Here is a 13,625-nt window from a genome sequence, read left to right as displayed (position 1 = left end):
AATGATAGCTCAGATATATGTGGATGATATTGTGTTTGGTGGAATGTCGCGACAAATGGTGGAACATTTTGTGCATCAAATGCAATCTGAATTTGAAATGAGTCTTGTAGGTGAGCTAACTTATTTTTTAGGTCTTCAGGTCAAACAAATGGAAGACACCATATTTATCTCTCAAGAAAAATATGCAAGAAACATTGTGAAGAAATTTGGAATGGAAGGTGGTAGTCACAAAAGGACACCTGCACCTACACACTTGAAGCTTACCAAAGATGAGAAAGGGGTTGATGTGGATCAAAGTCTCTATAGAAGTATGATTGGGAGCTTGCTATATCTCACAGCTAGCAGGCCTGATATCATGTTTGCATTTGGTGTCTGTGCAAGATATCAATCTGAACCTAAGATGAGTCATCTGACTCAAGTAAAGAGGATCTTCAAATACGTCAATGGAACATGTGGCTATGGAATTTTATACTCTCATGGTAATGATTCTACCTTAATTGGATATTGTGATGCAGATTGGGCTGGAAGTGCTGATGATAGAAAGAGCACCTCTGGTGCATGTTTCTTCTTGGGAAACAATCTAGTATCTTGGTTTAGTAAGAAGCAGAATAGTGTGTCTCTATCAACAGCTGAAGCAGAATATATAGCAGCTGGGAGTAGTTGCTCTCAATTGTTATGGATGAGACAAATGTTGAAAGAGTATAGTGTGGAGCAAGATGTCATGACACTCTACTGTGACAATCTTAGTGCTATAAACATTTCTAAAAATCCTATTCAACATAGTAGGACTAAGCACATTGACATACGTCATCACTTTATAAGAGAGCTTGTAGAAGAAAAAATTGTTACACTTGAGCACATTGCATCGGAAGAACAATTAGCAGACATTTTTACTAAAGCGTTGGATGCAAGTCAATTTGAAAATTTAAGAGGCAAACTTGGAATTTGCCTTTTTGAAGACAAATAGCAGTTACAGCATGCAATGCGTGTAACTACCTCTAATCACTTTAAGTTACACGCTAATCAAGGAAGTTCTCATTCAACTTCCCACAACCTCCATGAACCACAATCATTACTTTTCATCGCTTCTCTCTCTCACGCTCAAAAACTCTCTATCTTCCTCATCAACATTTCTCTGACTTCTCCTCTTCTCAGCAAACTTCAATTCCAAATCATGTCTAACTCCGCCAAATCTTCACCAACAAAGACAGATGCTACTCCATCACTACAAAAGGTGGTAATCGATGCTGTTCCTCTCACCACCATACCTTCCATAAGTCCAACTATGAGGAGAAAATCAGTTGCGAAGAAGGAAAAATCATCACGAACAAGCCCAACTCCTTCATCTCCCTCCTCTTTAATTAAGAAAACGAAGAAGAAGAGCAAGAAATCGCGAACTGAATCGAGAAGGGCCTATACAATGTCTGAACTATATAATGATCCACTGCCATCGAGTGATGCTCCTACACCTGTCATTAATCCTGCAGAAGAGAATGTTGACACATCTGGTAAGACTTCTGTTAATTTAGGTCTTAATGTTGAAAATCCTGCTGAAACCCTAGGTTTAAAGGACCCTGCTATGTCTGAAAAATTGGGGAAAACTGTTCCTAACCCCCCTACTGTTGTTGATGCTAATATTGGGGCTTCCACTGAGACCAATGAGGCTGTTGCTGATGAGTCTCTCAAGAAAACTGCTCCTGAGACTCATGTTGCGCCAAATGTTGCAACACATGGCGCTGCGCCAAATGTGGTGCCAGATGTTCCCACATCTTTGGCACAAGAAAATCTGGTGGACTATTCTGAGTCTGATGAGAGTCCCCCACCTAAGGCTACTGATAAAGAAGCTGTTCCTGATAAAGTTGTGAATGAAACTCCTGAGGTAATAATTGTTAATGAAAATGAAACTACTGTTAGTGATAAGGATATTCCTGCACATTCTGAAGCTAGTGTGGCTAGGAGGACTAGAAGTAGGGCTGGAAAAACTGTAGAGGCTACTAACACACCTGTCCAAACACCCAAACCATCTAGGGCTGAAAAAGTTACTGGTAAAAAGCCCCTATATGGACCTCCAAAATCTGTAAGTAAGGTGGTTCCTAGAACTGAGACTAGGAAAAGGAAGGCTCCACCAACTAGTGATTCTGATTTTGAACCTAAGACAGATGTTGCTGCATCTGGCAGCACATCTAGGAAGAGTATAGGAAGGAAGAAGATCCCTCAAACAGTTCCCTATGCTCCTTTAGACAATATATCATTTCATCTGGAAAATGGTTCTGCAAGGTGGAAATTTGTGTATCACAGGAGGCTGGCTCTAGAAAGATATTTGAAAGATGATATTCTTGAATGCCCTCTTGTTGTTGAAGCTCTTGAGTATGCAGGTTTGATGAAAACAGTGGTTGGTTTGGACAAGTGCTATGACAGGCTTGTCAAGGAATTTTTGATTAATGTGGCTGCAAACTGTAATGATCCAGCAAGTCCTGAATACAGGCAGGTTTTTGTTCGAGGAAAGTGTGTTCAATTCTCTCCAACTGTGATCAACCAATATTTGCAAAGGGATTCTGAAGAAGTGGCTCCTCTGAAAGTCACAGACAATGAGGTCTGCAAGGTCCTCACAGGTGGCAAGATCAAGGTATGGCCAAGCAAGGCAAAATTGGCTGCAACTTCCCTCTCTGCATTTTATGCAGTTCTGAATAGGATTGCTGCACATAATTGGGTGCCTACAACCCACTCAGGTGATGTAGCAAGAGGATTGGGTAAGTTCATTTATGTTGTGGGCACAAAAGCCAAATTTGACTATGGTGCATATTTCTTTCAAGAGACTCTGAGCCATGCTTTAACATATGCTGTTGAGAAACCAGTTGCTCTCCCTACTCTGCTATGCAATATCATCCTTGAGCAACACCCAGATATACTAAGAAGTACTGATGTTCCTTGTAAAAGGAAAGGGGTGTTGGTGATTGAGCAGAGGCTGCTGGATGGGACAAATGCTGCAGCAGGTGTTGGCACATCTGTCCAGACTGGGGTACTCTCTAGGAAGCAGATGATTGCAGACTTGACTGAGACCAGCAGAGCTCTTGAGGCCAGGAAGCTGAAAATAGACCGTGTGATTGAGGCACTCAAGGCTGAGGAAGCTGCTGAAATGGCTGAGGGTGAGCCAGATGGACAAGAAGGAAAAGAGGCTAGTGAGTCTGAGGATGGTTCTGAGGATGTGATGGAGGACTCTGATGAAAGTTCTTCAATCTGATTTCTGATGTTTCCTTATATTTGTTACTAATGTACTTTTGGTGTTTCTTTGTTGTTCCTTTTATGGGCAAGGCCCTGGATTTCTAGCACCTGTGTGTGCTCTATGGTCTGTAATAATTGCACCCTGACACTTCTATTTCCTATGCATAATGTTTGTCTAAATTGTGGCTAAAAAGGGGGAGTAGTGTGTGTGTGTGACAAATGTGAAGACAGATGTTCCCACATCTGGTGACTGTTTTTGTGCTATTGTTCGTATGCTCGTATTGAGGGGGAGTGTGAGTAATATGCATATACTGAGGGGGAGTAGTGAATATTCTTTCTCTATCTGATGTTTGTATGCATGAATTCAGGGGGAGTGCGAGTGATATTATCTCTTGATCGCCTGAATGTTTGATGACAAATGTTGTGCCAAGTGTTATGGCACCTGACTATTGAGTCCATTATCTACTATGACTGAGAATTTATTTTTCTCAGATGTTTATGGGAATTTATTTTTCCTTGTGTTGTTCCATGAGGCTAGTTGTCTTTATTCCGCTGTTGCATTGCCTCTGATACTACTTAACTCTTCTGGAAGTAGTTTTTATTATGTGTTACTTTCTTTCCTAGTTGTGTGTTCATGTTGACTCGAAGGAAAGGTAATATTGTATCTCTCTATATACTGGTCTAATATTGTTTTAGCCAAAATTTGCCAAAGGGGGAGATTGTTGGGTTTTTGTATGATTGGCTACATTTTGCAAAAACATATTTTAGCCAAGTGTTGAGACAAGTGTGCTGACCCCAAGTGTTGTGACAAATGTTGTTACACTTTGGAACAACACCTGACTCTGTTTTGCGCGCGCCAGCTGGATGTTATTATTTTCTACTCAATCTTTTGAAGATCTGTTTGAAGAATTATGTCAAGGTTTCTTACAGAAGAAGGCGCACGTGTTTAATGTGTTTCATGAGGCAGCCAAACCCTAGTTTTATTTTCCAAAGGAATTATATTTTTGGAAAATATATTTTTGCGGTTTCAAAAATATAACTATTGTTTTCAAAAATATATCACTGCTGCCGCAAGTCTAGAAGCCCTAATTTTGTCTTGAAGCCCAAGTCATTCTACTACTATAAATACGAAGGCAAGCATATGGTTTCAAGTATCTAAAATCGTGTTCTTACAAAGCGTGTGTTTTAGGATTTTAGAGTGTTAATTGTGAGCCTTTCTTGTGTCTCATTGATGCAAGCTTAGGACCTGAGTGTTATTGAGTTGTAAGTGTGAACTTCTCCTAAGCTTTGAAGTACGGAGATTGTTCTATTGTGTTGTGTGGTTTACTCGCAAGCTTTTAAGCAAGAGTGAATCCTAGTTTCTTAGGAGTGTGTCTCCACCTGTTGTGTTCGTGGAATTGAATAGCAGCGCTGTCTGTGTTGCTAAGGTGGGAATTGGGACGGGGTCTCATATCTAGGAGTTCCTAGGTAGAAGGGTCATTGGGTAGTGATTAAGTGAGAAGTTGTAAACGGGTGAGTTTAGCTTCGAAGTAATACTGCTGATAGTGGACTTCATTCCTGGATTGGTATCCCCCAGAGTAGGCTTTAGGCTGAACTGGGTTAACAACTCTCGTGTGTTATTTACTTTACTGTTTGTGTTGTTTTATGTTATTTGCTCTGTTTATAGACAAGTGTTGGCGCACCAGTTACAACATCTGTCTACAACAGACAAGTGTTGCTACACCTTGAGCAACACCTGTCCACTGTGTGCCAGGAATTTCAACATTCAACCCTTCCGCACTACCATCAACTCTCAAGTCTCTCAACTTTGTCAACTCCTTGGTCCTCAAAGCCGATTGAACTTCATCCAAGGTGATAGCACCTTCTTTGCCATAAAACAACACATCCTTGAGATTTGGCCACTTTTTTAAAAGGGCTGAAATAATCAAGTAATCACCTTTAAATATAAACTTAAAAGTAAACACCTTTAATTATTAACTTTTAAAAAGTTAACTTAAATTTTTTAAAAAGCTAGAAGACATTGATATTTTTAATGTCACATATTCAATTTACTATTTAGCATCATCAAACACTGAAAAACAATTACCAGGACATTTCTTAGCAAGCCCCATGAAATATGCAAATTTTGTTTTTCACTTCAAACAAAATATAGTCATGTTTCTCAAGCTGGTGTTTATGTTGTTTTTTCTTGTTACGTTGGTAGCAAGTAAAGACAACAGTTTCACCTATAATGGTTTCCAATCATCAGATCTAGATCTTGATGGTACTGCTGATGTAATAGAAGATGGCTTACTAAGACTAACCAATGATAACACGCAAGTAACAGGCCATGCTTTCTATCCAAATCCTATAGTTTTCAAAAAAACTTCTGATGGAAGTGTGTCTTCTTTCTCAACTACTTTTGTATTTGCCATAAGATCTCAATATCCAAAACTTAATGGCCATGGAATTGTTTTTGTTGTTTCTCCCACAAATGGGTTTCCAAATTCACTACCAAGTCAGTACCTTGGTCTATTCAATTCGTCAAACATTGGAAACAGTAGCAACCATGTTTTTGGTGTTGAACTTGATACTCTTCAAGAGTTTGAGTTTGATGATATCAATAATAACCATGTTGGTATTGATATCAATGATTTGAAATCATATAACGCAACTCCTGCAGGATATTATGATGATGAGAATAATGGTCAACTCAAGAATTTGACCCTTTTTAGTGGCAATCCTATGCAGGTATGGATTGAATATGATAGTGAAAAGACAAAGATTGATGTTACTTTAGCTCCAATTAATGTTGTTAAACCAACACGACCTTTGTTATCAACGACCAAAGATCTTTCTCCAATTTTTAACAATACTATGTATGTTGGGTTTTCATCAACTACCGGTCTTATTAGTAGTTATCATGATGTTCTTGGTTGGAGTTTTAAGGTTGATGGTCAAGTTAAAAACCTTATAATCTCTAAACTTCCAACACTAGCAAGATTTTCTGAGAAAAAAGAGTCAAAAATTTTAACTGTTGGGTTGCCATTGATTTTGCTAAGTTTGGTTTTCATGATAACTTTAGGGGTTATGTATTATATCAAAAGGAAGAAGTTTACTGAGATTCTCGAAGATTGGGAACATGAATATGGACCACATAGATTTAAGTTCAAAGATCTATACTTTGCTACAAAGGGTTTCAAGGAAAAAGGGCTATTGGGAGTTGGTGGATTTGGTAGAGTCTACAAAGGTGTGATACCAAGTTCCAAACTTGAGGTTGCTGTGAAAAGGGTGTCTCATGAATCAAAACAAGGGATGAGGGAATTTGTGTCGGAAATTGTTAGTATCGGTCGTCTTCGTCACCGGAATCTTGTTCCGCTTCTCGGCTATTGCAGGCGAAAAGATGAGTTACTTCTGGTTTATGAGTACATGCCTAATGGAAGTTTAGATAATTATCTTCACAAACAACCAAAAGTGACCTTGAATTGGTCTCAAAGATTTAGAATCATCAAAGGTGTTGCTTCAGGTTTGTTTTATCTGCATGAAGAATGGGAGCAAGTTGTGATTCATAGAGACATAAAAGCTAGCAATGTGATGTTAGATTCGGAATTTAATGCTAGATTGGGAGATTTTGGACTTTCAAGATTATATGATCATGGTGCTGATCCAGATACAACTCATGTAGCTGGAACTGTAGGTTATCTTGCTCCTGAGCATACTAGAACAGGTAAAGCTACTAAATTTTCTGATGTGTATGCTTTTGGTGCATTTCTTCTTGAGGTTGTTTGTGGTAGGAGGCCTATAGATCGTGTAGGAAAATATGAGAGTGTTATTCTAGTTGATTTAGTGTTTGAATGTTGGAAAAGAGGTGAGATTCTTGAGGCAAAGGATGTAAACTTAGGATCAGATTATGTGTCTGATGAGGTTGAATTGGTGTTGAAACTTGGCTTGTTGTGTTCACATTCAGAACCTTTGGCTAGACCAAGTATGAGGCAAGTTATGCAGTATTTGGAGAGGGATATACCTTTGCCTGATTTGTCTTTGCTTAGTTTATCTTCTTTTGGATTAACATTTGGGTACCAAGAGCAAGAAGTTGTCAAGGATAAGACAATGTCACATATTTCTGTGTCTGTTACTGAATCACTTCTCTCTGGTGGTCGTTGATTTCAAGATGCACATGTAATTTCAGCTGCGGTCGCCGATGTGATTGTGGTTGAAATAGCTGACAAATGTATTATTCGAGATTGTTGGTTTATTGTAGTGTCGATATGGTCCGATGTAGTGTCAATGCGCTTCCATTTCCGCCGTCATTTGAGATTTCACTTTATACCACAAAAATTGCATTCCGATGAAGTTGCGATGCCACCTGGCCGCATCCACATTATTGCGGGCGCATCAGGTGATGCAGTCCGCAATTCGGAACCATGAATCAAATGTAAAATCATGTTTGAGTTAATAGTATAATAGATAAATGATAGCTTTTTTCATTATACTACTTTGTTCTCATTTTGCAATTGCTTTTGTTAGAATAGAAAATATTATAATATTATTTGTTGAGAAAATATCTCGATTTAGTTTGTTTATTCTTAGCCCTATAATAAAGGGATTTAGTTTAGATTTAAATTTATTCACTTGGTTATAAATACCAAGGTAGTATCATACTATTTGATTAATGTAAATAATGTAAATATTGTAATTAGGGTTATTGACATTATTATCAATAATATTTTATTATTCCTTATTAATTTCTCATATTCTTTCACCTAAATTCCCCAAATTTCAACATGGTATCAGAGCCATGGTATCCACCTTGAAACATAATTCCGCTGCAATTTTCCCCGAAATTTAACTCTCGATTATTCTTCGTTTTACTTACCTTTTTGTTCATATATGCTTTACTTAACCTTTTTTTCATATAAACCCTAGCCGTCATTGAAATTTCTTTTTATTTTGTTACCCGTTTGTGATTCTTTAATCCGCGGGTCCCAGTTACCTTTAATCCTGTTACCCGTTTGTGATTCTTTAATCCGCGGTCCCCGTTACCTTTAATCCCGTTACCCGTTTGTGATTCTTTAATCCGCGGGTCCCGTTACCCGTTTGTGATTCTTTAATCCGCGGGTCCCCGTTACCTTTAATCCCGTTACCCGTTTGTGATTCTTTAATCCACGGGTCCCGTTACCTTTAACCACAGTTACCCGTTTGTGATTCTTTAATCCGCGGGCCCCCGTTTGTGATATTTCAATCTGCGGGTATTTTTACTTAATTTGATATGGATTCATCTCTTCAGTCACTCCTCTACTGCTTCTTTGGTTGCTGCTCTTGGTTGGCTTGCTATCAATGGATTTAATTTATTTTCAGGGTTAATTTTGTAACAAGCTTAAAGCTTAGTAAGCTTTAGCTTGAGGGGGAGTGTTAGAATAGAAAATATTATAATATTATTTGTTGAGAAAATATCTCGATTTAGTTTGTTTATTCTTAGCCCTATAATAATGGGATTTAGTTTAGATTTAAATTTATTCACTTGGTTATAAATACCAAGGTAGTATCATACTATTTGATTAATGTAAATAATGTAAATATTGTAATTAGGGTTATTGACATTATTATCAATAATATTTTATTATTCCTTATTATTTTCTCATATTCTTTCACCTAAATTCCCCAAATTTCAACATGGTATCAGAGCCATGGTATCCACCTTGAAACATAATTCCGCTGCAATTTTCCCCGAAATTTAACTCTCGATTATTCTTCGTTTTACTTACCTTTTTGTTCATATATGCTTTACTTAACCTTTTTTTCATATAAACCCTAGCCGTCATTGAAATTTCTTTTTATTTTGTTACCCGTTTGTGATTCTTTAATCCGCGGGTCCCAGTTACCTTTAATCCTGTTACCCGTTTGTGATTCTTTAATCCGCGGTCCCCGTTACCTTTAATCCCGTTACCCGTTTGTGATTCTTTAATCCGCGGGTCCCGTTACCCGTTTGTGATTCTTTAATCCGCGGGTCCCCGTTACCTTTAATCCCGTTACCCGTTTGTGATTCTTTAATCCACGGGTCCCGTTACCTTTAACCACAGTTACCCGTTTGTGATTCTTTAATCCGCGGGCCCCCGTTTGTGATATTTCAATCTGCGGGTATTTTTACTTAATTTGATATGGATTCATCTCTTCAGTCACTCCTCTACTGCTTCTTTGGTTGCTGCTCTTGGTTGGCTTGCTATCAATGGATTTAATTTATTTTCAGGGTTAATTTTGTAACAAGCTTAAAGCTTAGTAAGCTTTAGCTTGAGGGGGAGTGTTAGAATAGAAAATATTATAATATTATTTGTTGAGAAAATATCTCGATTTAGTTTGTTTATTCTTAGCCCTATAATAATGGGATTTAGTTTAGATTTAAATTTATTCACTTGGTTATAAATACCAAGGTAGTATCATACTATTTGATTAATGTAAATAATGTAAATATTGTAATTAGGGTTATTGACATTATTATCAATAATATTTTATTGTTCCTTATTATTTTCTCATATTCTTTCACCTAAATTCCCCAAATTTCAACAGCTTTATTGTATCTAAGTTAATATCTCATGAGTAGGAGAAAGAAACTACAATTTTTATTCAGCAACATCACAGATTCAAAGGGTAAACAGAAATAACCTGTAAATCCTTCAAATGTAATAAGAAACAATAAGCACAATCCAGGGTCGAAAAAAAGATACTGTCACATGGCTTGTTGTGGAGAGATTGGTCAAAGAAAAGTTCAGCTGCAAGCAACAGGAGCATAATAAGCACAATTCACAAAACAACATTAAATTGAAAACAGATAGAACATTAGCATTTAGCACTACCTAACTTAATATCTCCCTTGACAAGTTCAATCAGCCCTTTTAGTACTCTAGCACGAACATTAAGAGCCTCAAAATCTTCTGTTAACTCTTTCTCCACGAGCGCCGTGCATTTATCAGCCACGGCAGATGCCATATCATCCTATGCACAAAAAAAATTCTAAATAAACACAATGGTTATGCAAAAAAGGAACCAAATAATTTACATATTGACTACCGGGACCAAAATTGTTGCCATTTGTGGATGTTGCACCAATTTTCGGACCATATCTGAGCAGGGCACCTGAGAGGCATAAGAAATTGCGGAGGAAAAGCTTATAATGAGCTAAGGAATCCTACCACCAAGACAATGTTAGAAGCAGAAGTGTGGCTATTTAGATCATAACCAAGCGACTTTAGAAATACAACCGCTGATACGATGATCAATCCCAAAGGGTGAAAACACAGTAAATGGAGTTTGATTCAAAGCAGTGGAAAAATATCAAATTTTGTTTCTTGATTCATGCATACAGCATACTTGTATCAAGATGAAGCTACTGAAACCAATATTGGATCATCAATGTTGGAAAATATTTAGTTTCCTAGTTTGTTATTTCTAGGAGATTCTAAGCTATCTATTATTTCCTTTTATGTTTGTACTCTTCATATTTAAACCAGCCTTGAGCTGAGGAATAACATACAACAGTATTCACTTATTATTTTCTACATGGTATCGAGAGCTCCCGATTTTGGGGGTCTCGCTTTCGCAAAACCCTAGCCGCCGTCGTGTTTACAATCTGACCACGACAACTGATTTTGTGTGTGGCACTGTTCACTCGTGGTACTGTTCATACATACTGTTCATTCATTGATACTGTTCACCGGCTGTACTGTTCATAGGTACTGTTTACGTAATTACTGTTCACGAGTACTATTCACCGACGTTACTTTCTCTTTGCTGCTTCCGGTACTACTTGGCTAAGATTATTAATTATGATGTTTTTTTATTCTCGACGACGATCATCCACTTTCAAATACCATCGTAAATGCAAATATTGTCATCGTTTGGGACATACTATTTTTCAATGTGGGAAATTACATGGTCTTCCGCGACCTTCAAATCAGAAGAACAAAGGTGGAGGTGAGGGTCATACATTCCAAGCCAGTAATTCTGATCAAGAGCATCAGTCTTCTTCAATTCAGCTTTCATTCACGATGGAACAACTAGACAGACTGTAACACCCAAACCCGTTATTTAATTAACTCTGCCTTTATAAAATCTTTTTCGAAAATACGCAGCGGAAAAATTGAAAATCTGATTTATAAAGCGCTGGTTTGAATGTCACAAACTTCACTCAAAGATAATACTAATACATTTATCTAGTAAAATATTCGAATGAACTAAAAACAAAACCTCGCATCGAACGATGCGTTATTAGTTATACAAAACGGATACTTTTCAAATGAAAGCTTAAGACCAACAGAGTATACTAAGAGGACTACATGCATATACATATAAAAACCCCTTTTTCCCGTGTCTCAATCAGAGCAGAGCTTCACCATTTCACTCGGACGAGGCTAACACATAACCTGTCAACCTGGACCCCCAAAGGTCCAGCAAATAACACAAAGCAGAGAGTTAGAAAACATAAACATAAATATAAGTGTGAGTAGTATACTACACACTTCACACGCTATCATACATTTCTAACTCACGTACATACATCGTCAAGTACGACTACCAATTAATCATTCATTTACAAACACACCAATCCTATAGTTTCACGTCTTCTCGGACACTACCAAAGTGTTCGTTTTATAGTCATGACGGACTCTACACTTGTTCATTTTATAGTCATGACGGACTCTACACTTGTTCATTTTATAGTCATGACAGACTCTGCTCACATACCAAGACATGGCAACAATCACAGTATTAAACAATTAGTAAATACCAAAGCTTAACACATACGGAAAACACATTACAATCCAATCAGATAATGTCACATAACAATTATCAAATACATGTGCATTTACCCTAATGCATCTAATGCCAATTATCCAATGTCATGTCATCCCTAGACACGACTAATGCATGTGGTACCATTTCCACGTTGTTCAGATTTCAGTCATGACGGACTGTTCAGATTATAGTCATGTACGGACTGTTCAGATTATAGTCATGCACGGACTGTTCAGATTATGGTCATGCACGGACTCTACATCAGTTTTACATCATGCAGGATGCTGCTATTCACCCCATTTAAGATGAACCCAGTTTTACATCTTGTTGGATGCGTCAGAACTTACCGAACCACCTTATCTCCCTTTGATAAGCTCAATAACAGTTTTATATCATGTAGGATATGGTTATCATCAACCATCTCTCCCATAAAGAGGAGTCACACAGTTTTATATCATGTTTGGATATGGGCTCCAGATCTCGGATAACATAATCCCATCTTCGGCCACTTTTCATAAACATAATCTATTTTCATCAATTATTGGAATTCACATGATTCCCATAACACAATTATTCATGAATGCATGATTACTTTTAAACACATCATATACATGACGCTATCTAGCTCGAAGCTATTCATTCACTGATGCGGAAACACAATTCCAACATCTAACACATTAGGATAACACAATATCCTATCACTCAAATCATAATTATTCACATGATAATTATCTGCATAACCATTCTTATACACATAAAGTTTCATTTACACTTATGTCATAAAACACACATCATTTCCTTAACATTGCAAATTAATGTTAAAACATCACATTGCTCACTTTAAGCTACAACTTATTGCATACACGTTTATCAATCATATAACGATTAACAATAAGCATTAACAGTATCAACATGTATCAATAATCATGTAAGGATACCCTTAAACCATGTTACAAGTGCCTAATTACACTTATAAACATCAACAAAAATTGCTGTCACAGAGGCCTTCGCTAAGCGAGGGCTTAGCGAGACATGGCGAACCTCACCAGGAAGTCACCTGCTCATGGCGAGCATTGGCGAGCTTCAGCGAACATGTTCGCTACAGCGAACTCCTGGTCGCTTAGCGAACTACACCAGAAAAGAATATCTGTTCTTGAGTTTTCTAAGGCGGTTTAACACCCAAATCCATCCAAAATACATTATAACATGTTATAAATGCAAAGTAAACCATCAATCATGCATATATCATACATATATACATAAATACACATTCAAAAACAACCAAACACCTCCAAGCATGCAAGATCATGCATTAAATTGTATTTTTAAGCAAAAACCACAAACATAGTAAAACATCTACACATACCCATTTCCAACTCCCCAAAGTTGTTCACCTCATGTCCTAGGAGTTTACTACTCATTTTAGGATCAAAAACATTTACTTTTCATTGAGTAAATCTCTCACAAAACCCATAAGAAAATAGAGTGGAAAGAGTTTGGGAATGGAGGAATCGACATCCTCCCCTCTTTCGAATCACTCACGAATATGTAATCTAACTCTCGTACCTTAGCTTGACGAATCCACAAGCTTGCTCTTCTCTTTCTCTCCCACGAGCCCCTCTCTTTCTCTTTGG

The 13,625-nt window shown here is 37.5% G+C and overlaps 1 protein-coding gene and 1 long non-coding RNA gene across 4 annotated transcripts in view; one reads left to right on the top strand and one right to left on the bottom strand.

Moving 5' to 3' along the window:
• The first annotated feature begins 5,265 nt into the window (after nt 1–5,265).
• Nucleotides 5,266–13,625, top strand: part of LOC123889149 (L-type lectin-domain containing receptor kinase IV.1-like) — a 23,769-nt gene continuing 15,409 nt past the window's right edge. Inside the window, exon 1 of one of the 3 annotated variants that reach the window (XM_045938373.1) lies at nt 5,266–7,395. In XM_045938373.1, the coding sequence (XP_045794329.1) occupies nt 5,332–7,365 (2,034 nt within the window). In that variant the 5' untranslated portion in view covers nt 5,266–5,331 and the 3' untranslated portion in view covers nt 7,366–7,395. Of the gene's footprint in view, nt 7,414–13,625 lie in introns of all 3 variants that reach the window. The other 2 variants (XM_045938370.1, XM_045938371.1) reach the window with 2 other exon arrangements.
• The window catches only part of LOC123889151, an 8,422-nt gene continuing 6,007 nt past the window's right edge, over nt 11,211–13,625 (bottom strand). The window contains exon 3 of the long non-coding RNA XR_006802426.1: nt 11,211–11,252. This is a non-coding gene — a long non-coding RNA (uncharacterized LOC123889151). The remainder of the gene's footprint in view (nt 11,253–13,625) is intronic.

Source organism: Trifolium pratense, linkage group LG6 (assembly GCF_020283565.1).
Source record: "Trifolium pratense cultivar HEN17-A07 linkage group LG6, ARS_RC_1.1, whole genome shotgun sequence".
Classification (NCBI taxonomy): Eukaryota; Viridiplantae; Streptophyta; class Magnoliopsida; order Fabales; family Fabaceae; genus Trifolium; species Trifolium pratense.
This window is presented reverse-complemented; position numbering and strand designations above follow the sequence as displayed.